At 43.2% G+C, this 26,202-nt stretch overlaps 1 protein-coding gene across 1 annotated transcript in view; it reads left to right on the top strand.

The window, feature by feature from the left end:
• The first annotated feature begins 19,710 nt into the window (after window positions 1–19,710).
• Window positions 19,711–26,202, top strand: part of FDX1 (ferredoxin 1) — a 110,894-nt gene continuing 104,402 nt past the window's right edge. The window contains exon 1 of the mRNA XM_078657061.1: window positions 19,711–19,889. Coding sequence (XP_078513187.1) covers window positions 19,753–19,889 — 137 coding nt within the window. The 5' untranslated portion in view covers window positions 19,711–19,752. The remainder of the gene's footprint in view (window positions 19,890–26,202) is intronic.

A 26,202-nucleotide genomic window follows, 5' to 3' on the forward strand; every position in this document is an offset into this window, starting at 1 on the left:
AAAGCTTCATCCTGCAGAATAAATGTAAAATTAAATACCATATTATGCTGATGTATTAGATTTTTCACCATTTGATTCTTACTTTTTATACCTCGTTATTCTATGGATTTGTACTTCATGCTCCTTTTTATATTTCTGTACCATGTTTTCTCTTTCTATTTCAATAAAGTTTCCTAAACAAACCACTGGAGAGAATGGATAGAACTAGAGAAACCATTTGATGCTATAACAGGAAGAGCCAGCAAAGTAGGGGTCCAGGATGTAGACGCAGCGCACGGTGTTGGCTTCCTCGATTAGACCCTGGACCTGCTTCAGGGATGCGTATGCATGTGTGTGTATAAACACACAATGCGTACTCATGCCAATAAAATGTCTTGGTTGGATAATGCACCTGCTACAGAGCAACTGAGGTTAAGTGACGTTCACCGATTTTGATCCCGGCAAGTTTACTTTGGGGTTAAAGTCTCACCTACTGGTCACAACATACTATACCCATAACAGTGCTCCTGGCGCTCATGTACTGGCTGCATGTAGGTACGCATGTGTGCAAACACCATAAAACACCTACACACAATAAAAATGTTCAGTGCGGAGAGTGCTAACGCAAACATCTGTGTATCATGCATAACGCAAACATGCATGCCCAGTTAAAGCTTAGGAGTTGATATATACGGCTCGCAGAGGTGTGCTCTGATAGCCAGAAACCGGTCCTAGGATGCTTGATTCCGGTCCAGAGAAGACATGGCTTGGCAGTTCGGGCTGGACTGTTCTCATGAGGCACAGGGTCAAGACTGATTTGCATATGGCCATGTTTGAACTGGGGTGGCTTAGTGAGCAAAATAACGATGGACTAAACCCAGATCTGTGACTGGGGGTGAATGTTTTGCCATTGTGCATCATTCCGTCCATCATCTTGTGTGTTTTGCTCTACCACGCATAATACAGGTTACAGGTACAACCCCTGTAGGGTAACTAGCCTGGTTCGTGTACCTGCTGCAGAGATCTGTGTGTAAACTTTCTGTCACAAGTTCCGATACAAGTTAGAAAGCCCACCGCCATAAAACACTTGTTACAGTGATCTGTTTGTAACTACACACTACTCATCTGAATGCCAGCAGGACCACATCAGCCATTTTAACCTCTGAAAATAAACAAGAATAGTTCATTTGGACTGAGTAACAGCATTAGCTGATATAAATTGCTTGGTTGAGCTTTTATTATCTTATAAACAAAAGCAAATTTGTAACACCATTTCGTACCCAAAATTGCCTATTTTTTTTTTTTCGAATTGGGATGTAACATACCAAGCATATTTAACCTATTCCCCAGCCCATCTCTACGTGCCCCCAAACTCAAAGTCTCAAATACGTCTTTAAGCGTTAAATATAAACAAGCATTTACAATTCAATGGTTTCGCCTTTGGAAAAGTTAGAGCTATTGGCATTGTAAATGACAAAATTTGTATTTATGTGTTGGTTTTGAAAACAGATAAATAAATGGCATTGTCATTTACATTGCCATTAGCTTAATCTCTGCAGTCACTCTGCAGTCCCTAGCACTCCATAGCACCCCCTAGTCACTCTGCACTCCCTAGTCACTCTGCACTCCCTAGCACTCCCTAGCCCTCCCTAGTCACTCTGCACTCCCTAGCACTCTGCACTCCCTAGCACTCCCTAGTCACTCTGCACTCCCTGGCACTCCCTAGTCACTCTGCACTCCCTAGCAGACACTCTGCAGTTACTCTGCACTCCCTAGGACTCCCTAGCACTCTGCACTCCCTAGCACTCCCTAGCACTCTTCAGTCACTCTCCACTCCCTAGCACACCCTAGTCACTCTCCACTCCCTAGCACTCCCTAGTCACTCTGCACTCCCTATCACTCTCTAGTCACTCTGCACTCCCTAGCACTCCCTAGTCACTCTGCACTCCCTAGCACTCCCTAGCCACTCTGCACTCCCTAGCAATCTCTTGCACTCTGCACTCCCTAGCACTCCCTAGTCACTCTGCACTCCCTAGCCACTCTGCACTCCCCAGTCACTCTGCAGTCACTCTGCCCTCCCTAGTCACTCTGCACTCCCTAGCACTCCCTAGTCACTCTGCACTCCCTAGCACTCCCTAGTCACTCTGCACTCCCTAGCACTCTGCACTCCCTTGCACTCTGCACTCCCTAGTCACTCTGCACTCCCTAGCACTCCCTAGCCACTCTGCACTCCCTAGTCACTCTGCAGTCACTCTGTCCTCCCTAGTCACTCTGCACTCCCTAGCCACTCTGCACTCCCTAGTCACTCTGCAGTCACTCTGCCCTCCCTAGTCACTCTGCACTCCCTAGCACTCCCTAGTCACTCTGCACTCCCTAGTACTCCCTAGTCACTCTGCACTCCCTAGCTCTCCCTAGCACTCTGCAGTCACTCTGCACTCCCTAGCACTCCCTAGTCAATCTGTACTCCCTAGCACTCCCTAGTTATCCTGTGAGTTTCAGCCCTTCCAATGAACAATGGACCAGGAAAGGCAGGGTGAGGGTAAAAAAAAAACAGAGCTTGCTATGACAAACACTTGGCAGAGGTGAATGTGTTCCATAGGCATGCTTGGTACCTTTCTCCAATCTACACAAAGTATCTTACGTTCTCCTACTTCCACAAAACCAGTCCTTACCACTCCTTTTTTTTAGTTATATAGCATAGCCATGCTAGCTTTACCTTTAAGAGGTCAACATCAATAGTTATGGCACTTGTCACTGTTGGGGCTTTTTTTACTCAATCTTGTGGTGTATTGTAAGAACTGCCTGATTTGCAATAAGCAGCTATTCCTGATCCACATTTTTAGGGCGATTCCTCTCTGGTTGTGAAAGACTTATTGTGGGATTACAAGGAGCATAGAAGGACTTGCAGCCCACCCATTAATTTCCATTGGTCAGCTTTACTGTCACTCTTGTTTACCTGCTTCCGTTTGAATGGCTTGCCTTGCCCATCTTATGTCTATCACTCCCCTAGAACATATGCAATTTACTTTTACCCTTCCACTTCTACTTTTAGGGAATTTCTTCCTTCTTTTTTCTCAAGCCCTCCAAAAGAATGCATGTGTTTTCAAGCTGTCTCCCTAGTGTGCTTCTCTTCCCCTGTCATGCTCGATGTTGCTCTTTCAATCCCAATTGCTTCTCTCCCTCATCCTTTTGTGATGCACTCACAATTGTGCTCTTCTCCTCCCTTGTTGCTTTTCAGCCGTGTGCTTCTCTCCCCATCTCGCTGTTCCTCTCTCTCTCTCTCTCTCGCATGTTTGCTTTCCTCCTTCCCTTACCCATGCCCTCCCTGTTCTAACTCGGATTGAAAATAAAAGTATTAAAAAAATGTTCCCGAGTCATTTTGTAGGTGTGCAAATGCATGGTGCACCTACATTCAAAATGACGGAGCCGTCATAGGAATTTTATTATTAATATTCTTTAGCTATGCTGCACAGCATCTTGGATGCTGTAGAGCCGGGCTAAAAGCCATTGGCAATGACAAATAAGTCACAAAATGCAAGACCTGTTGGCTTTGCCATTAAATCGGTAATACCGAGCACAAATCTGGAGTGGATGGGATACTTAACGCATGGACTTGGGAAACTTGAGGGCTTTGCGGAAAACCGTGGGACAGCGAGCAGATGCGAGCAGTAAAGTGTGTATGAACTTTGGGAGGGGGGAGGGGCAGCTATTCAGAGACCATCTCCACATTCTGAAGTGAAGCCCTCACAAATAAAGGAATTTTTATTTCAAATCCATGGGGTAGAAAGAGGTTTAAGTCTCGCCCTATGAAACGTAAGCGCATTGCCCGACCCGTATGGACTCCTTAATCCAGACATTTCTCTATAAATTAAAGCTTTTTACTTGTCAGAATTTGTTGGCACACATACAAAAACAAAACACACGTTTCAGAATGCAAACGTTGATATCTAAAACATAAACGTTTTGATGGTGGGGCTACTGGGTAAACAGGGTGCCACCTTCTTGACTTGTTAAAAGATGTCATGCATTTATTCCACATGCGCGGAAACAAACTGCAAGATGATGAGACATTTCTTCCTGTTGTACAAAAGGAAATTACAGCCATGCCTGCTGTCAAGGATAACAAATGACTTAACTGGGAATGAGGTGACAAATGGGATGGCCAGGGGAAAGGACCTCGTTATTTTGGTGTTTGGGGTCAGTTTTAAGGTCTGGAGGAATTTTACTGTTAATTTCCCCAGTACCTCAAACATTGCCTGCAACAAGCACAAATGCGTGCAGTCTCGCATACAGTGCAAAACTCCATCACAACTTGGATTTACAAGTTCAAAACTGCTCCGATGTGCAACGAGTCACACTTTCAGCTATCTGATAAGCTAATGCGGTCTCTTTTATTTTGGTTCCAGAGCCTATATTCTGTCCCAGTCCTGTGCTGTCTGCTGCTTCCCTGCCAAGGTAGCCCAGCCCCTGTCCACCTTTGCTTAACACGACAAGATACCCCACCCTCTGGTCTCAAACATTCTGCTCAATTAAGATAAGACACACTGCCCTACCAAGATTCGAAGTATAACAAAAGCCAGTTGATCTGGCTGCTCCCTCCTCCCCTCACCCACCTCCTCTTACCTGTGTCCGGCTGGTGCTCGAAAGAAACAAAGGGGCCTCCGTTGCCTGGAAACAAAATGCAGAAACAGAGCCTAGAATGGCTGGTACTTAACCGAGGCGCTGCCCCGCCCCTGACATTGTGAGCCAACATAATTGCTGGCCCAGCTGTTATGCCGCCCCCCATTCTGTTTGCACCTTCCCCTTCTGGTGAGGCAGGGGGCCCTGTAGTGAGCTGTGAATGTGTGCCTTTCATGGGGGCGCGATCAGGTGAGGCAGGGGGCCCTGTAGTGAGCTGTGAATGTGTGCCTTTCACGGGGGCGCGAGGCCCTGGGCGGCTGCCCACACTGCCCATGCCTAGCGCCGGCCCTGTATAGACCCAAGCCTTTTCTGGTTTTCCTGTCTTTGTACCATGGCAGTTAAACCACCCTGCCATTTTTCAAAACTTTGCTCTAGATGTTCAACAAATGCACAAACACAGCGCGTGCAGCCTCACCTGTTTTCGTGCTCATGCGATCCCTCGACATCTTCTTCTATGACATGAGACTGTCTTTCCACATTGAGATACTTGGAAGCACGCTGATGCCGGGAACGGCCCGGCATTCCTCATGTCGGCGTGGCGCCATTTTACGTATGGCATCTTCCATTATTTCATGTGCAGTCTCCTGCATACTACTTCCTTTGACAAGCAAGCATCCCACGGATCTCCGGCGTGCCTTCTACCTACACTTCGATTTTCTTCATGAACATCGTAGCGCTTTAATCGATATTCAGCAGGTACTGTTTTATTTATATTTGTAAACCTGTTTCCTCTTCACATGGCTTTTGAGACATTCCTTTCCATTTGGAAACCTTGTGCTTGCTGTTTCTCAAGCAAGTACCTTAACTTTTATGCAACAGTGCCACCCAGCGGTCAACCACCATCACTGCACTTCTTCAAGGGAATAAAGTCTACTCGAGTCATTATGTTTGGAAGCCTTTTCCGTGTAAGTTCTTCTATGTATTGTTGTGCTCCTATTGCTGCAGGTCATGGATCATTTCCGTTGCAATTGATCAGCTGCATTTTACAAGGAGTTAAGTCAGCCTCCAGTTTATGAACGCAGTCCTTCATCTGTTCCTGACAACGGTGTCTACTTCATTTATTTTAATTTATTGTTTTATGGGGGACTGTATTTAGATTTTCATATGTATTGTACATCATTATATTAGATGTCTAATTGCTTTTATGCCTAATTGTACATGGGATTAAGAATGCTTTCTGTAGTAGGAGTTTTTAATTTGTTGCATATTTAATATTTTACAGTTAATTTGTTACTTGGGCATACTAAAGGCAACTGTTCTATTGTTTTAGTGGTCTTATTTCATGGCTATCAATATGATTCATTTTTGGGAAGCTTCATGAATTGAAGTATACGTTTATTAGCCCGTGTTTTTCCATTTTGGAATGAATACATATCTTACAATTATTTGAGATATTCTCCTTATGGATTTTTGACCTTTAGTACATGATATGAATTTAATTTACTGCGTTATGCGTTATCACATGCGCATGTGACTTTCCACCTTTACTTAAAAATTTTGCCTGTGGAATCGTCACCTACACATTTAAGTGTATGATGTTTTATTTTAAATTATAGTACTTTGCATGTGACTTTCCACTTTTACTTAAATTACTGCCGTGGATTAGTCACCTACATTTTCCTAATTTACAGTACGTTGTGCACATGTTACTTAGTAGGAATTGTAATTACGTTAATTATGTCTTGTAGTAGCTATTAGCTATGATTTTCTGTAGGGGTTTTCACTTTCACATGGTACCTGTGAGTGACTTACTACCTATGAATTTATTTTAATGAGTACTTGTGCTTTTCATTCTTACCATTACTTTTGAAATAGTTCACATCTCTGTCACCATCAACATACTGGTTTGGCCAACTAGTGTGTCCTGTTGGTGGCATAGAAATCTATTTCTTGTATTGTCTTTAAAAGGATTTTAGTACAAGTTTTATGTATTGAAACAATTGTTTAACAATCACATTTGCTTATTTGATTTGAAAAGGAGGAAGAGGTGGTCATATGTTATTTCATTCCTTGGTTATTAATGGATTAATTTATTGATTGTTTGAATGGTGAAGCAGGGAAATGTAAGCTGGGCTAGAAATGGGCATTTGTCAGCTCCCTCCCTGTTCTCTCCCCTACCCAATTTTGCCATCCCAGTAGCCAATAGATATCAGGCTCTGAGTAATTTGGAGATAAATGATTGACGTAAGGGACCCATACAGTCCAGTCAGGTAGCACGGGAAAGGTATGTAGCCAAAAGCCCCAAAATGGAAAATTTTAATGCCAAGAACATTACTAGGTTGATCCATGCATGCTAGAGCAAGGTAGGATGTCACCCACCAATGCAATATGGACAGATTCCACCCCTAGTGATTTAGAACGTATTCCAGCAGAATTAACTATCACTAGTAAAGAGGTGGAGCATGAAGTACCCTGTCAGAAATTTTACGAAACAAACAAGGACAAAGGGTACCAAGTTACCACCTGGAATATTGCTGGTTTTAAAAGAAAAATAGGTACACCATCATGGTCTGACTTTATCTTGGCCCAACATGATATTATATGCCTTCAGGAGATGTGGTCCACTGATCCAATTTATGTAGAGGGTTTCATCTCCCACTGGCTCCCAGCTCAGGCTTCCCACTCGGGTAGAGCTACGGGTGACCTTCCGATTTTGAGCTCTAACAATCTGAACAAATGTAAAATTAAATGTTGTATTACTGTGGGCACTCATGCCCAGATTATGTGGCTGGTATCCCCCGTGGGTAAAGATGTTGCTTGCACGCTGAAAACGCTGTGGCGCCTCCCGCTACCAGATCTCCCTGCAAGCTGACGGGGATAAATAGGGACTGGCGCGGTTTGGGCAGCTCCTATCGGATCCATCAAGCTTGAAAGTTGGCGGCACAATGCAGTGCGCCATTTCCTGCGAAGACCCACTTCGCCTGACTCGCCTTTTTCATCAGCAGGCCTCGGACGGAGGTTTGGTCCCTGGTGCACGCCTTCGGCAAGCTGCGGGTACACCCCGACATTCTGCCACAGACTTCTGATTGGGTGCTTTATTTGGTCACAATGGCCTCAGCCTTGTAGCGCTCGACAGCCTGGCTGCCCTCTCCACACGGCCCAGCGCGCTCTCTCAGCTGCATCCACCCGCATTCACCGGTAAGCTCATCGTTGCTCACATAATTTATGCCCGTGGCTCCTCTGTGGGGCCCCGATACCGGCCCAGTCTGCTCAGATCACCCGATCGGCTCCCCGCTTTGCTTGCTGATTGTTTGGATCTGGCTCTGGCAATGGGAATTCACGGACTGACATCACATGATTTTGTTTTTGTTCAATCGCTCATTCACAGCAAATCTCGTGCTAGACCACTTCTCCTGACTTTGACTCTGAAAATCTACCTCAGCCACTTTCTCACAGGCAATTTCGAAACTAGGTTGTTTCCACTCTCAACTGGCAGCCATCTTGTAACGGCTACTGACTCAGGGGCATCCATCTGGGACCTGCGCCCATCTGCTAATCTGGTGTGTCACATCCTTCTGCTGATCTGCTGTTATTCATTGACTTTATTTTGCAGTAATTCAGGGCTCTTGAAATTGATTTAAACTGTAGTTTTTCTCCCATCAGCTGCATATCTATATATATACATTATGGGTCCTATAGTCAACAGGATATTCACTGCATACTCTCGCTGGTTTTAGGATTAATGCTATCTCCTGACCTGTCATGATACTCCCTCCTCCCCCTACACCCTACCCCTCCCGCTCTACTCTTCTCCACTTCCCTGCTACTGACCTTTGCCCTCTCTTGTCCTGACCGTTAGCCCCCACCCTGTCTATCTGTCTATTTCCCCATGTCAATTTGAGATCTAGCTATTTTGTCTGATGCCCGATGGAGCTACCTGGTTTAGCTATAGGGGAGACAGATCGGGGATTTCCCTCCTTGGACGTCACCTACCCAGACGGTCTTTAGACAGACTTCCTTGCGTCTCTCTTGTCGTCTCTTCCCACATCCCCCTCTTATCTATGTCTCTCCCTCCTTCCTCTCTCAATGTACTGAGACTGAACTATTTTGACAGATGCCCGATGGAGCTACCTGGTTTAGCTATAGGGGAGACAGGTCGGGGATTTCCCTCCTTGGACGTCACCTACACAGTCGGTCTTTAGTCAGACTTCCTTGCGTCTCTTCCCACATCCTCCCTCTATCTATGTCTCTCCTTCCCTCCTCTCTAAATGTACTGAGTCTGAACTATTTTGACTGATGCCCGATTAAGCTACCTGGTTTAGCTATAGGGGAGATGGGCCGTGGGTTCCCTCCTTGGTCGTCACCTACCCAGTCGGTCCTTAGACAGACTTCCTTTCACCTCTCCCCTTATACACCCTCTCTCACCTCCACTACCCCCTCCACTACTTTTTTTTCTCTCTTTTCTCCCCTCTCCTAATGTATTACCTATTTTGCAATGTATTTTGTAATTGTTGATCTTTTTCTGTTACAATGTTGATTTTCATGTAAAGCGCTCTGATACCTTCGGGTCTAGCCAGCGCTATATAGGCCATTTAGACCTAGATATTTGGCCAAAGCCCAGTGGAGCTACCTGATAGCTATTGAGGAGATGGGTTATGGGACTTCCCCCTCGACCGTCATCTACCCGGCCGGTCTTAGGGCAGACTTTCCATTGTCTTTCTGCTGTTCCTCCCTTCCATCCTGTTTTTCTGCGAACCTCTTCCCTTGACACCTGAGACCGAACTACTTTGTCTGATGCCCGATGGAGCTACCTGGTTTAGCTATAGGGGAGATGGACCGTGGATTCCCTCCTTGGTCGTCACCTACCCAGTCGGTCTTTAGACAGACTTCCTCTCGTCGCTACGGTTGTCTCTTCCCTTATCCTCACGTTCTCACCTCACCTACCCCCACTTCTTTTCTCTCTCCTTTCTCTCATCTCCTAATGTATTGCTGATTGTTTGATGTAACGAGTAATTGTTGATCTTTTTCTGTTATACTGTTAAACCATACTGTTGCACTTCCTTTCGTCCCTCCTGTCGTCTCCTCCCACATCCTCCCTCTATTTATGTCTCTCCTTCTCCCCTCTCTCAATGTATTGAGACTGAATTGTTTTGTCTGATACCCGATGGAGCTCCCTGGTTTAGCTATAGATGAGTTTGACCGTGGATTCCCTCCTTGGTCTTCACCTACCCAGTCGGTCTTTTGACCGACTTCTCGTCGTCTCTCCGTACTGTCTCTTCCCTTATCCTCCCTTACTCACCTTCCCTTCCCCCTCCACTAATTTTCTCTCTCCTTCTCTCCTCTCCTAATTGTATTGTCAATTTTTTAAATTTTTTTTTTAGGATTTATTGTGTAATTGTTGAACTTTTTCTGCTACATTGTTGATTCTCATGTAAAGCGCTCTGATACCTCCGGGACTAGCCAGCGCTATATAAAACTTTAAATAAATAAAATAAATAATGTTATTTTGATCAACTTTTATAATAATGTGTTTAACTCTCCACGTGGTTCAATTGTCCATGCCCTGGAAACGGAACTTGAGAAGTTGACCAGTACTATTAGGAAACCGATTATTATTCTCTGGGTTGGTAATTTTAATGTTCAAATATGTCCATTATCTTTGACCAAAGTTTGTGGGCCCAGGAGGGGGGATTTTGATGATGATTGTTTTATGCATTTCTCCCATTGTGAATATGGTACGGCTTTAAATGGAGTTATTGCTAAGTTGGACCTAGAATTACTGTACTGTGCTACTGATAAACATAATATGAAACGCCCCACATTCACAAGCAGAAATGCAATGTCCAATATTGATCACATCATTATTTCTAGTAATAGTGTACATTTATTCTCACTACCCTGGATAATGGATCAACCAACTAGTGATCATAATAGTATTTCTCTGTATTTGTTATGTTGGGGTTTTAAAAATGGTACTGGCATTTCTTACAGCCCATGTATTGCCCCTTTTAGACCAAATGGTGTCCGGATAAAATGGGCCGGCCTGGACCCATCTAAAATCCAGCATGATGTTATTACACAATGCCAGAATGAAATCCAAGACTGCTTAGGGGATGAGGTCGACCCAGTATTGTTGCTTGATAATTTTGCTAAGATCAATAATACTGTGGAGACCCTCTTGACTAAACCAATCCGCGGAAATAAAAAATCTAAGGTAGGCTGGTTTGACGATAATTGTACAGTGGCTTTGTGTCATCTTAAACAAGCCCTGGGATGTAACCCAAGAAATCCGGACACAATCAAGGCTTTACGGGCAGAATACGCCTTAGCCCTAAAAATGAGAAAATCGGAACTTCAAGAAATAGCCTGGGAATATTTAAGCCAGGCAGCTGATACTAAAAAGAGCAAATTGTTCTGGGATACTGTTAATAACACCTTTTTGAAGGATGATCATATACTAGAACTTAACTCTTATATTAATTGCAATTCCTGGGTAGAGCATTTTTCAAAAAAATGTTAATCCATATGACGGAGATGTCATATCTACGTTGTCTAATCCAAATCCTGATGACTGGCCCATAATGCCTCTGTCTATTAGTATAGAGGAAGTAACCGAGGGTATAATTAGTAGTAAGGGGGGTAAGGCACCGGGCCCGATGGGGTCCCGATAGACCTTTATAAAAACAAAATGGTTTTATGGTCCCCGCTTTTAACCAGAGTTTATAATGCCGCTGTTGAGACCCAATTCCCACTATCATGGGGTCAGTCAATTATAATACCAATTCATAAGAAAGGAGTCAAAACCGATGTCTGCAATTACCGTCCAATCTCCCTATTGGACTCGTCTATAAAGATCATGAGAAGGGTCATGCTATCAAGATTAGAAGCATTTAGAGATTCCCGTAATCCGGAACTCCTGGAAGAACCTTCATTGAGTGAGGTACTGAAGTCGATCAAGGATTTCCATTTAGATGTAAAAATTGACAGTCAACGGAATCATGATGCTATACAACAACTTCAAGGCGCAATTCAAAAAGTGGGCAATACGTGCTCTGAGATAGTAGACAGAATGGCGTCGGTTGAAAGCCGCACGGAAAATCTTGAGACAGACGTTGCGAAACTACAAATTGGGGGCAAGGCCCAGGCTGGTATTATTTCTGATCTGATGTCAAAAGTAGAAGATCTCGAGAACCGTGGCAGAAGGAATAACCTCTGCATTCTGGGAATTCCAGAAGGGGCAGAAAGGAGCGACCCAAAGGGCTTTATAGTCAACCTTTTAAAAACCGCCCTGCCCGAACTTCAAACATGGGAATTGGAACGTGAAGTCCAACACGCCCATCGCTTCCCCCTAATGCCACCCAAACACTCCCAATGAGCGAATCAATACCCACGAGCCCTGTTGGTCTGTTTTGGAAATTTCGTTTTGCGAGAAGCTATATATGACTTGGCCCGACCAACGAGCAAAAGAGTTTATCAAGGATATACTTTTTTCGCTCGCCCGGATTTTGCCCACGCAACAGTGGAACGCCGATGGAGGATGCGGCAACTCTTTGCCCCTTTTGAGCAGATTGGAGCGACGGTTTATCTACAAAACCCAGCACGGCTAAGAATAATCTATAAAGGAACTTCAAAGAACTTTACCAGCCAGATTCAAGCGGAAGCCTATCTTCAAGAACTTTCAGACTCAGGAAAATCAGGGGGGGGGGAATAAGGTTAACTAGTTGTGTACATCAAACTAGATCATAAGATAAGGGGAATCAATAACTAAGATAATCGATCTTAGTCGAAACTATTCTAAAAATGTAGGCACTTTTTTTCAAATTTTTCATATACAAGGTTAGCTCAGGCGACCACAGCGAGCAGCTATGGCCGGATCACTTGGACGCCCACACCTGGGTGCTGGACGACCCAGGAAGCCTCAAGATATGGTGGGGGTAGTGGGGGGGGGGTTTAGTAGTAGGGGGGGAGGATATACAGGTATGAAAGTAGATCGTAAGTTTCGGTTTGATCTTTATGAAAAAAAAAAAATTCGACTAGAAGACAGGACAGATTCATTAGGTAATAATGGTTAAGTTGAAAATTTTGGACAATTAATATATGTGGGTTAAATGATACACATAAAAGACAACGGTTTGCAATTGGTTTGAAATCTATCGGAGCAGATATAGTTTGTCTACAAGAAACCCATGTTGAGGGGTCCCAACTTCATTTATTAAAAACATTAGGATATAGAGTTATTACCGCTACCACCCAACAGAATAAAACCAAAGGGGTAGCTATTATGGCAAAAGGTGGTGGAGCCCAGTTTGTGAGACGGGTAGCAGTCAAATTTGGCCGATGGGCCATCGTGGAATGCAACTATGATAAGGGGAACAAATTTATGATCTGCTCTGTGTATGGCTGTGTTACTGACGATCCCGATCTTTTGAACTTTTTATCAAATGAATTATCACATTGGCCTGTTTCGCTGATCGTTTGTGGTGACATTAATCTAAATCTCCCGCCTAAGTGGATAACTGGTCATAACTTTAGCTACCAGGGAAGGAAGCCAAAAACATTTAGAGCACTCACGGATCTTTGTAACACCCATGCGATATCTGACTGTTGGGAGATGCAACCGACCCTGGGTATACTTTTTTTTCACATCCACATTCTAAATTTGCAAGATTAGATTCTTTTCTTGTGTCGGATGTAATTATCTCTCACTGTTCGATAGCTAGATTACAAAGAGTCTTTTCCGACCACAACCCTCTAATTATTAATATAGATTTGGGGGATCTGCATAGACCCCGCAGCAATTGGACATTTGAAAGGGCTCTTCTGGCCAACGTAAAATATTGTAACGTTATGGAAAAATGGATCCCTGACTTTCTAAAATATAACCTAGGGAGTGCTCCCCTAGAGGTGGTCTGGGATACATTAAAGGCCGGTGTAAGGGGAGAAACTCTTAGATTTTCCATCAAACACAATCAGGAAGCAAAGCAAGAACTAACCGAATTAAATGATAATCTCACTAGCAAAGAGGAAGACCTGATGAAAGCTGTCCAGGGTAATGGTAATATAGAAGGTGCAGCAAGAAAAGTTGCGATAGCAAGAAATCAAATAACAAAGACATTCACCGTAAAAGCAATAACCAATGCCATTGTGAACAGGGAGAAAATATATGAGCTTAATGAGCAGGTAGGACACCAACTGGCTGTCCGCTTAAGACAACAGATCAGCGACAACACAATTACTAAAATTAGAGACCCAATTAAAGGCCTGACCTGTGATTCCAAAGAGATTAGGGATGCGTTCCATAGATACTATGAAGATCTATACACTGAGACAGGTAAAAATCAATCTAAAATAGATACATATTTGGATCTTGGTACAGGTTGACAACTACCTGAAACCGTCAAAGACAAACTTGCAGAAGCTCCACAATGGCTCGAAATTCTCCTGTCTATAAATAGTCTCCCAACCGGAAAAGCAATGGGCCTAGACGGAATTCCGGTGGAATTCTACGCTAAATTTAACAAACAACTAAAAGAAATCCTAACCAATCTGGTAATTCAGGTATTTAAGGGAGGGCGAGCACCCGAATCATGGAATCAGGCTAAAATCATAGTTTTTCCTAAAAAAAATAAAGATCCAACGGAACTAGGGGCTTATCGCCCCATTACCCTGATAAATAACGATGCAAAAATATATTCCAAATTACTCGCTAGTCGATTGGCCCCGGTAATCCACAAAATTATTTCCGTAAAACAGCATGGATTCGTTCCCGGTAGATCTACCACTGATCACATTCAGAGGGTGATCACTCTCTTCGACATAGCGGACGTAACAGGAGACCCATTGCACTTATTCTTTTAGATGCTGAAAAAGCCTTTGATAGGGTCTCCTGGAAATATCTATGGACCGCTATGTCGAGGAGTGGGATTGGGGAGACATTTATCAATGCTATTCGCAAGATGTACTCTAATCCAGAAGCTGTGGTCTCGATAAATGGAGAAAACACAGCCACAGTTAAAGTATCAAGAGGAACAAGACAAGGGTGCCCCTGTTCACCTCTGCTATTTGCCATATTCATCGACCCGTTCATCCACAGATTGGAAATGAATACTTCGATAATGCCAATAAGGACTATTAATGGCGAAACAAAGTCCTTAGCATATGCCGATGACATTGCCATAGTTACAGTTGATCCTAAAAAATCAGTAGAGGCAATGGAACTAGAGGCAAACAATTTTGGCGAAATCTCGGGGTACAAACTGAACCAGACCGAAACTCAAATCCTAATTAACAGCAATAGCAATATTGTGGATGAAAGGGTAACGGATAAGGCAATGTATCTTGGTGTCAATCTTACCACTAATTTAAACAACCTGGTTAAACTTAATATGGTTCCTCTAATGAAACAAACGGAAAAATGCCTAAAAAAATGCATAACCTACACCTTACAATTATAGGAAGATGCAATCTAATTAAAATGGTATATCTTCCTAGATTTTCATATTTTTTTAGAACCATTTGTTTGAATTTTGAACCACATTTATTTAAGGAAATTGATAAAAAATGTTTTCGCTTCATATGGAGCTATGGGAAAATCCGAAGATGCAATAGATTTATTACCCTACCAAAAGAACGAGGAGGTCTGGCACTCCCAACCTTAAAACCTACTGGTGGGCGACAATACTTAAGTATAGTAGCCAGCTGTTAAGGAATAATCAGGAGGATCCCTTAGAGAGATCTGTCCCTAACCCTCAGGAACTTATTCTTGGCAATCAAGCACGCGCACACTTGTGGCGACTGACTTATGACTGCCATTTTAAGAAAGTACGCTTCAAAACTTTAAAGGGTATTTACACTGCCTGGAACGACATCCGTAAACATCTAGGGCTAGGCCGGTACTCGTACTATACTACTTTTATAGGCAACAACAACCTCCTAGATATCTTTTCTGACATGTGTATGACACAGTGGACCAGACTTGGTATAATCCAAGTCGGTTCTCTTTATGAGTCTGCTGGTCTGGCCTCATTCGAGTCTCTAAAACACAGATATGGCCTAGAAAATAGGGACTGCTTCAAATATTTACAGGTCAGGGACTATATCATGAAAAAGGGGGGGGGGCAGGGTAGCTCATCTGAAAAATGAGTTAATAGAATCTATTGTTCATTGTAGCAAAGTAAAAATTGGGGCAATATACACCAAGTTAACCACTGGATTCCGGGATGATATGGATAAATACATAGACAATTGGCAGAATAAACTCGGAATCTCAATTATACCCATCCAGAACGCATTCCAGCTATCCCAATCGATACTAATGTCCTCAAAACTGCAAGCACAATTCTACATAACTTTCTTTCTTCTATATCACACCCCTTATATGCTAGCTAAATGGAGTAAAGGTAAAGGGACATTTTGTCCCAGATGTATGATGCCTGAAGTAGACCTAATACATATGTTTGCTACTTGCGGGGCGCTATGTACCATCGGACGTGAGATATCCACTTTTTTCTCTGAAATATTTGAAACAGAAATTGTCATTACAACACCGGAAATATTATTGGGGTTTGATAGTGCGAAACACCCAGATAACATGAAGGGACTTCTATTTGTCTCCATGGCGGTGCTTCGAATCTGTCTTGCCTCTTCTTGGCTGGATACTGTCCCCCCATCTTTCCAACAATGGCAGGCCAGATTACTCTCAGCCTATAGCCTGGAAAAAGAAATACACAGCAGGAAGGGTGTCAAAAAGAAAAAGAAGGGTTTAGAAATTTGGTACCCACTTACACAATGGATCGAAGGTCTTGGACAGTAATTTAACTCCATTTCTTTATTCACTACTTATATGCAAATATTTATAGTCTTGTCCTAAGGGTATAGTTACTCGTCATGTTCAGTTATTCGATGTTAGGCGATATGATCAATAATATTGTGCAACCATGCCTGTATTTGAGTGGGTGGAGGGCGGGGGGGGGGGCTCCTTAATGTTTTTGAAAAATTATGTGCAATAAAAATTGTTAAAAAAAAATTAGAAGCCTGGGTCCAAGAGAAGTCAGTCCTCACACAAGTACAATATGGATTCAGAAAGGGAGTTGGCACACTAGAGCAGTGTGTCAAACTGGACCTTTTGTTTGGCAAGTACACCCTAGCTAAGGAGGGAAATTTATATTTATGTTTTGCTGACCTTAGCAGTGCTTTTGATTTGGTAGACCACTCTATTTTATGGCCCTTACTGTTAGATATGGGTGCCCCCGAAGACATTATATATTTTCTGGCAAGATTATATGGGGAGCTGTCAAGTAAGGTGCGGTGCGGTCATTTAGGAGAATATACACCCCTTTTTAAAGTCAAAAGAGGCACCCGACAGGGCTGCGTCCTAGCTCCGCTACTTTTTTCAGTTTATCAATGAAGTAGATGCAGCCCTGAAACTGTCGTCGGATGCCCTGAGGGTGGATGGGAAGCCTGTCCCAATTCTTTTATACGCCAATGATGCGGTTTTACTTTCTCGTACCCCTATTGGGTTACAGCGTCTTATTGATAATTTTACTGTTTTTATTGCTAAAAGAAAACTTTTAATTAACAAATCGAAAACTTTTGTTATGGCTTGCGGCAGGAACCCTATAACATCTAGTTCTTATCATATTGAAGGCTCTAAAGTTCAGATAGTCAAAACATTCTGTTACTTGGGCATTACGTTTGCAGGGAATAGGTCAAGGGCCCGGGAACAGGAAAACGTCTGTTCTAAGATGCTGAAAAATATAAATGGTATTTTTAGATTTGCGGCCAAACTGGGTAATCGACGCATCAAAGATATGTTAACAATTTACGAGATACGATGTGTCACCGCAGATCTCTCTGGGGCGGGTGTTTGGGGCCACTGTCAAGGTAACATATTACAACAAACTGAAAACTCGTTTTTAAAACGTTTGCTCTGTGTCCCTTTATCTGCCTCTACGGAATTGATTCATCGTGAGGTGGGCATCAAATATATTTCAGATCTGGCTTCAACACGCCCTCTCCTACTATGGAAATCTATATGGTCAAAAGAGGAGACATTGTTTACTCAATCCATAATACGGCACTGCCTCAAATTGGAGAACTGTCTAAGAATACCCTGGCTTAATTATATTATTTATTGGTTTACATTTTTATTTAATTGTGATATCCGACTGAACCCCGGGTGTACAGTCTCTGTTGCTAGAAGTGAGATAAAATCAATTTTGCTAGCCAACAAAATAGAGGCTCATTCCTGTGTCACTAAGAACCAATCAACTCTCCTCTTTTATTTGCAACTGGATCTTGTAATGGGTTTCCAAAATTATTTGTCAGTCGTGACAAGAGCATCACACCGATTCGTGTTGACACGTTAAGATTGGGTATTATACACCATCTTGTTAACTTCCCTGTTATGAAACAGTCTTCTGGTCACCCATGGCTATGTGACAGAGTTTCTCGACAAAGCTGCTGCCATATGTTACTATTTTGTACGTTTTATTCTCATCTTAGGAAATTTTACCTAAGACTACTCTTCTTATACCACAATACAAGATCCATTAAAGAAGCCATGTAGTTGTTTTTCAGATTAATGACCCACGATTGTGTTTTTATGTAGCGACATTCCTTTTGAAATCTTTCAGTTCTAGGAAAGCTATTATTTTTGATGCCTGAATGTATGATTTTTAAGGGTATTTTGTAATTTTATATAATTTTATGCACTTGCACTTTCGAATCTTGACCATATATATTCATATAAAACGATAGGGACTTTATGTGAAATATGCACTAGCACTTTTGTATCTAGATCATTATGTTTACGAACTTTGATGCATTTGCATTTTCAATCCCACTGTTTCATACTCGTGATTTTATTGTAGATTGTTTTTATGACTGTATTGCTTATATGGTTGATTTATTTAACCGAATAAAAGCTTTCAAATCAAATCGATTGTTTATTAATGGATTCATTTATGGATTTATTGTAAGTCTTAATTTTACAATGACCATGCTCTATGTTTGCATTATTCAATTGTTTGCATTCCTTTAAGGGGGAAGGTGGTGTGGTATTCTGGTTTGGATGCCATGTATCATGGGTTCTTCAGTGTGTCGTTCCTCGTCGCCAATATTGTTAAGTAAGGATCAAACCATTAGCTTTAAAGCGTAACTTTATTACTGGTAATTAACGACACACCGGTGAGAGAGACAGCGCTCCGGTCACCAGCTCACAATAACAGACAGCTGCAACTGTCATCAATAACTCTCAACTCAACTGTCAGCTGGCATAGGACAATGCCATCTGACGTAATGCATGCAAATGTGGGGAGTCGCGCAGCAGGGACGGGGGCAAGCAGGGGAAAAACGTAAAGGGAAAGATAACCAACGTAACATGTACCTTCCCCACTTACCTGTCTTGCTGCTCAGCCTGTGTGGATGAATGGTGGAGTGTGTGATGTAATGATAGAATGTGGTGTATGCCTGGTGGATGATGACAGTTGGGAGATTGGGCTGGGCTGAGCAGCAAGAGAGCTGCTCCTGGTGGGGCTTTAATGATCCTATGATTCACGCTTATAATTCATCAATAAACCTTCTTAAATCATCACATTTCGGCTACAGCCTATCTTATTACAGCTTCTGGCTACACAGACATGTCTTAACCTGCTCCTTTGTCACACTTTCTCTGCCTGCCATAGGCTTTATCCGTTCTACTGCCAGCCAAAGGAAAAATATATATATTTACATTTCTAAACTCTGATCCTGCAGCAGCACAGTTGCAAGTCCCATACATGACAATACACCCGATTCCGGCCGCAAACCGAAATCGATCAGAAAAAAATCAGTCTCCTGATTATTTTTGGTAAATTTCCCACTTTCCTCTTCTAAAATGTTGGCATGTATGCCAACGCTAAAACTTGACCTTCTTTCGAGTTAAGGCTGGAGAAAAGCACTACTGAGGATTAAAACCGCATCAAACCATGTATCTCTTGCTGTGGCGCCGTTTCCAGCGGCACAGCCACCAACAGCGGACAAACCGCACAGTTCACCTGACGAATACACATTCCGTTCGTCACCCCCGTGTTACGTAAAAACCGAAAGGCTGCCCCGTGCGCATGAATGTGCGGATACGTCCCCGCCCACACTTGAGCCCGCCCCCGGTCAGACATGGCGGCGCCGGTCACCAGTAGGTTACTGTGCGCTTCCCTGCGCCTTCTGCCCAAAGCCGGGCCTGCTCTTCGGCTGGGGTTGAGGCTAGGAGCCTGCGGAGCCCGTGATTTTAGCGTGTCCCCTTGCAAGCGCAGGTAAGTGCCGATTAAAGCAGGAAGCAGCTTTTTCGCGCAGGCGCAGTGAAAGCCGGTAAACATGTCTGTCAGTGACCGCCGACTGGCCGGTGAGTCTGTCTTAAGGAAAAATGACACAACCAGTCTATGCCATCAGAACGCCCCGATGGTCCTGTATCTCTCAACCCTACCGCTCCCGGCAAATCCTCGTGCTTCAGATCGGCCCGTATTCTCTCGACTCTAAAAAATAAGTGTTACTCCATAGAAAGTGCAAAGTTCGCGACCTTCATCAGTAAAGCTGATCTTTGTGTAGTAGACCTGCCATGGAGTAAACAGCAGAAAGCGGAGCACAGGTGTGCAGTAAAGGCGAGCAGGTGGAAGCAGAACGGGAGTGGGTTTGTTTAGCATTCTCAGTTCTTATAGGACTAAGAATGAAACTGGAACATGCGGGGTTGATAAACGAAAGGAGGCGAAATATTGGAGTAAAATAAGGATACTGTGAAAATAATGGGACAATAGGAGCGCAGTTTATGAATTGCCTATATCACATTTGATAGTTCAGATAGCAGAAATTCCCCATTTTTGTGATACTTTATTGAAATTGCTTTTGGTTGGGTGAAACCCGAGCACCTCTGAGCAGTGGCCTTTGAGATTGCTTTCAATGCTGTAATTGATTAAACCAGGGTCATTTCAGATGAAGGTGACACAGATTAAGTGATAGTGCTGGATCTCTGCTTCCTTTTATATGGTAGACCTTCGAGTTCTCCTGACTAGAAATAATTGAAAGTCGTCTCTCGAAGAAGGTAAGATTATTCACACAAGGAAAGAGACCCCCACACCGATGTACCTGCCGGGCACAGCTCCAACTGACTGCCCACATATAATTCCTATGTTCCAAAGGTGACCTCATGGAATGTTAGATGTCATAGAAGGGTGTGCAGCCTCATCGTGGCCAATGCTGCCTAAGCATACCACAACACATCTCCCTATCTTGGGAAACAAAGAAACCCCAACCAACAATGGACAAAACAAAACAGGAGAAAAGCGCACATAAAGATACAGTGGAGAGGTTGGGCTACATGACACAAACCTCCCACAAAATTACATAAAGGAAAAAGAAACCATTCAATCGCAAGCATAATGACAGCTGCAATCTTATCCTGTTCAGGAAGAAAATGAGAACAGCCCAATAAAGTCCGAACATACTTTCTTCCATACTTCATTAGATTTAGACACGTGCTGTTCCTCATTCAATTTCCACACACCCACTCTCAAACGTTTTTCAGAAAACTTGCAAACACTGCACCTCACAATCCATGACTTAATTTCACCATCCATGAGCGGCTACCAAAATCTTTCTCTGACCCTCTTGGTCGATAGCGTCTGGCCCAAGTGACCCTCATGACCCATGTTGATCAAGCGTGAAAGTGAAGTTGGTGGCACAAACTTTTCATTCCTCAAATAAATGCTGGTCACAGAGCACAGACAACCCATCAACCACCTTAAAAATGGTTTAACCACATGGGGAAGAGCACTTTCTCTTCTGACCGTCCCCTTCATTAACTTAAACATACACTGAAATTCCAAGGCTCTCATCCATTCATCTTTAGAAATGGAAGTTTCCAAACCTACAGTGACATCTTCCACACTTGCTACAACCTCTTCAGTAACCATCTGTCATTTCAGCATTTCCATCAGGGTACCTTGACAGGCAATCATTTACTCTATTCTTCCATCCCAGAACATACTTAACTCTGCAATCATAATCCTGCAACCTAACAGCTAATCTTGCCAACCGTCAAGAACAGTTCCTAGAACCACAAAGCCCTAACACTTCCAGTAGGGGCTCATGATCTGTCCTAAGGATGAACACACCTCCCCACAAGAACATCCTAAAGTAAGCAGTAGCCCAAGCGTCAGCCAATGCCTCATTCTCGATGACTGAGTAGTTGCGTTTCGTGTCAGTCAACGAATGAGAGGCCAACACTACAGTTTTCTCACCACTGCCATGCACCTGAGACAACACTGCACCATCCCTCCTCACTGGCATCAACAGTGACAATGGTCTTTAACGTACTTTAAAATGGTGCAAGAACACCACCATGAGCAATATCATTTTTGACAGCCGAAAATGCTCTTCGTTTTGGTTGCCCCCCAAACAAACTTCCTTCCCTTCCTCAGCAACTCTCTAAGGGGTTCAATTTTTGAGGGCAACATCTTTCACAAACTTGGAGTAATACTCCGCTAATCCCATGAAAGATGCATCTCTGTCATGTAGAATCTCAGCATTTACAATTGCACTTGCCAATTTCGCTTTGGGCTTCCCTCCACTCCTAGTAATCATGTAACCCAAATACTCAACTTCCTGCACCAGAAATACACACTTCTCTCTATGTAAGGTTAAGCCTACTTACCTAATGCGAGTTAATACTTCATTCAACACCTCATCCTTTCCAAATATCAGGATGCTATCCTGAAGAACAACAACCTTTCTTATGCCAGATAAAATGCTCGTCATCTACCACTGGAACACACTCGCTACTAAACATAGACCAAAAGGAAGTCTACGGAACTGGAAGGTAACCTCTGATGTGAAGAATGATGTAAGGTGTTTTGAGTGTGTATGAAGTTTGACCTGATGATAGGCACTCGGGTCTATTTTTGAAAAATAACCCCCCCCCTTCCTGACAACATTAAAATGAGTTAATTAATGTTAGGCACAGAAAAATTATCCATGACTACATTTTGGTTCAGGCAGTAATAACCACTTGAGACAACCATTCGGTTGCCTCTACAGTCTCAGTATCTTACACCATCCTCCAATAACTGCTGTATAATCTTTCTTGTGTCTGCAGAGCTGGATATTTGACAGGAACAGCATTTTCCTTCAGTTTGTTTCATGCACATAGTTCTTGAACTCCTCCAACCTGTCCTCAAAAACTTCTCCATGATTAGACAACATGTCAACCAAGTCATACGCATCCACCGCCATGACTTGATTATTGGTCCTCGGGTTGACTGTGATGCCAAGGTGGTACTGGTGTGCCCAACTTAAAATGGAGGTGCCCACACCATTTTTTCCCCTCGGGTCTGCCGATCTGCCCCACCCACCCTGCGCGACCCCCGCGAGTCATGCCAACAGCAACTGCTCACAATATTTAAGGGTAAATGTCATGAGGGGAAAAAAGTTTCTATTTTTCTAGCAGTTGTAAACTTAGTTGAAATAACTGTCTGCCCTTGTTCCACTGGTACTCCACCAATTGAAATAACTGTCTGCCCTTGTTCCACTGGTACTCCACCAATTGACAGAGGGTATGTCTCTGGAGGTGACAGTTGATGGAAAACATTGCCTTTGGTCACTGTATAGCTTCTGTTATTAATGCCCATTTTTGGCTGCTGGAGGTGCTGAGAATTTTTTTTTACAGTTTCTCCATAGAGATGTTCAGCAGCCCGCCGTATCTGCTGGCGTCATGACCAGACTGGGCTACTGTATTGCTGTCTGTGTGGGCCTGCCAGTTGCTCAAATTACCAGGCTGAAGTGTATTCAGAATTTTGCAGTGAGACTAATTTGTAATGTAAGGAAACATGGCCATGTCTCAGTCACAAAGAGGCATCTGCATTGGTCAGGTTTAAGATCCTTTGTTTACTACACAAAGACTATTTTAATAAATACTCTTTGGGTGCCATTCTCCACCTGAAGTGCTATCATCCTCCAAGGCCCCTGAGATTCTCAGTTCACTTGTTGCCTATTCCCAGAACAAAGAAACTCCACACGGGGGTCGTACTTTTTTGTTAACAAGCCTCCCAAGCTTTGAAAGATTCAACTCTTTTTCTCAGGGAAAATCCTCAGTTATATACACTTTAGGTGACCAATGAAAATGCTTTAGCACCTTTGAGTAATGTGTTTGCTATATAAAAACACATTAATAAAATAATTTCGCTTGTTAAGAAAATGATGCCCCCTAACATGCACCAATTATATTTTTGATGTATGTGAAGTTTATTTAAAACTCTTGGAAAGCAAAATGTGCTTCTTGTATAGTATGCTGTCTTTGAAACAAAGCTCTTAATTACAAACTGTGCTTTAACTATGTTGGGAAGAATAAATATCTGATAATTTGTTTACCGGCTATTTTTAGGTTTTACCTGCAAGCAGATTCTAGCTCTCTGTTTGGGAAAGACCGCTTGTAGACCAAACCAGAACCTTACTCTAGGTTTAGAGCCCACCCATTTTTCATTGCTTGTCTTTACTGCCTCTGTCATTTTTGTTTGTGACTTGTTCAATGATTTGCCTTCATTTTGTTGTCTCTGCCCTGAAGCATAACCTCTGTACCATCCTTTTGACTGACTGACTTGTATCCTCCCACTACTCGCATTTAGGGGACTATTTTCTTCTTTTTCATTAAGCACTTTGAAAGAATGCATGCATTTTCTTGCTCTCATCTGTGCTGCTTCTACCCACTCAAATATCACCCCCGCCCCCAAAACCCGCTCTGGTGCGTTCCCTTCACCTGCTCCCAACAAGCTTTTACATTGCTCGACAAGCCTTTTCAATAAAATATTTTAATTAGTCATTTTTGACTGCCCAGCTGCCAGCCTGCTCCCCATTCCAAAAAGTGCTATTGCTCCCTTGCCCCTGCTCACTTCTTGTTGCTTTCCCCACACTTGCTCCTTCTGCAGAAATGGAATGGCTGCCAGCAGCAGCTGTCATGGTGCTTTTTTTCCCCTCTTTTTTTCTTTACTTTATGGTCAATGTTACATAGCATCTGTAAAAATGAATGAGTTAATGATTTGTAAAGTGCAAACTCATGCCAGAGGGCGTCTTGGCGCTATAGAGGGCGGGTATAGATGTAGAGCTGTTAGAACAAGATTTCTTGCAGATGGATGTGTGCCTGTTAGTCCTGTGAAAAGAGGAAGGTCTTCAAGGCCTTCCTGAAGATGAGCAAGGAGGGAGCAGCTTTTAGTGTCAGTGGTGCTTTATTCTAGAGCACAGCGATGGTCCTTAAAAAGCTCTTCCCACCCCAGGTGGTCCTCTTAAATGGGGGGACAGTCTGGTTCATGGCAGAACCTGAGCGAAGAGTCCTCCCTCGGACATACCATTTGAGTTTCTCCTTGAAATGGACTGGCCCACAGACCGTGCAGCGATTTATAGGCCAGACAAAGGTCCTTGAACCTGTAGCGTTGTGTGACTGGTAGCCAGTGGAGGTTCCTGATAGCTGCTCTAGCAGAATCATATTTTGGAATTTTGAAGAGAAAGCATGCAGCTGCATTATACAGAGTCCCAAGCCTCTTCAGAGAGCCTGATGTGAGGTTTAGCTAGAGGCTGTTGCAGTAGTCGATCCTTGAAAGTATCAGTGTAATGATCACATTTTTCAAATGCTCAGGAGGTAGGAATTTTGAATGTTTTTTTACAAGCCTGAGAGAGCAATATGAGACGGATGTAATTTATTTCACTTGGTCTTTGAGCTTCAGCTTGTTATCTAACAGAAAGCCAAGATTCTTTGCTTTGTTTGTAGATTCAGAAAGTACGCCCAGCTCAGGCGGTCACCATGCCGGCATCCAAAATGCGGGGATATTGCCAAAATGATGATCTCAGTCTTTGCGGCATTCAGTTTAAGACAATTGTTATCCATCCACTTGCTCACATTGCTCATGCAGGTCCTAAAGGCAGAGCCAGAATTGATTTTGGATTTTGGTAGAGACCTCACAATTTGGGTATCGTCGGCATTTGATGCCAAGGAGAGACCAGACGTTTTGATAAGTCGCCAGTGGCCTGACATAAAGATTGAACGTGTTGGGCTCAATGCCGAGCCCTGGGGGACTCCACAGGCCAAGGAGAAAGGCCTAGATGTAAAGTTACCAAACGCTGCATTTTGTTGTCTATTGGCCAGGAAGGATTGAAGGAGATCTAGTGCTGTGTCCTCAATCACCTGACTCCGCATGCGGTCAACCAGAATCTTATGGTTGAACGTATCAAGTGCTGCGGAGAGATCCAGCAAAATCAGAGACCCCACCCCGTGCCCCTCTTATCCAGCCTTTCTCTGATCTCTTCAGTGGCTACCACCAAGGTAGATTCTGTGCTCCGGTTTTTCCTGAACCCATGCTGCGTGTCGTCCAGGAGAGTTTTTCTCTATGTACTCTGAGAGTTGTTCGTTCATGACTTTCCTCGCCAGCTTGGTGGCGAAGTAGAGTCTTGATATGGGGCAATAGTTATTTAGATCCAGAGCGTTCAGATTGTCCTTTTTTTATGGGTTAAATCTTTTATTGAGTTTTAGATTGTCCTTTTTTTTAGCAGGGGCAGAACAGAGGCAAGTTTCCAGTGTGTAGGGAAGAT

Source organism: Lissotriton helveticus, chromosome 8 (genome assembly GCF_964261635.1).
Source record: "Lissotriton helveticus chromosome 8, aLisHel1.1, whole genome shotgun sequence".
Classification (NCBI taxonomy): Eukaryota; Metazoa; Chordata; class Amphibia; order Caudata; family Salamandridae; genus Lissotriton; species Lissotriton helveticus.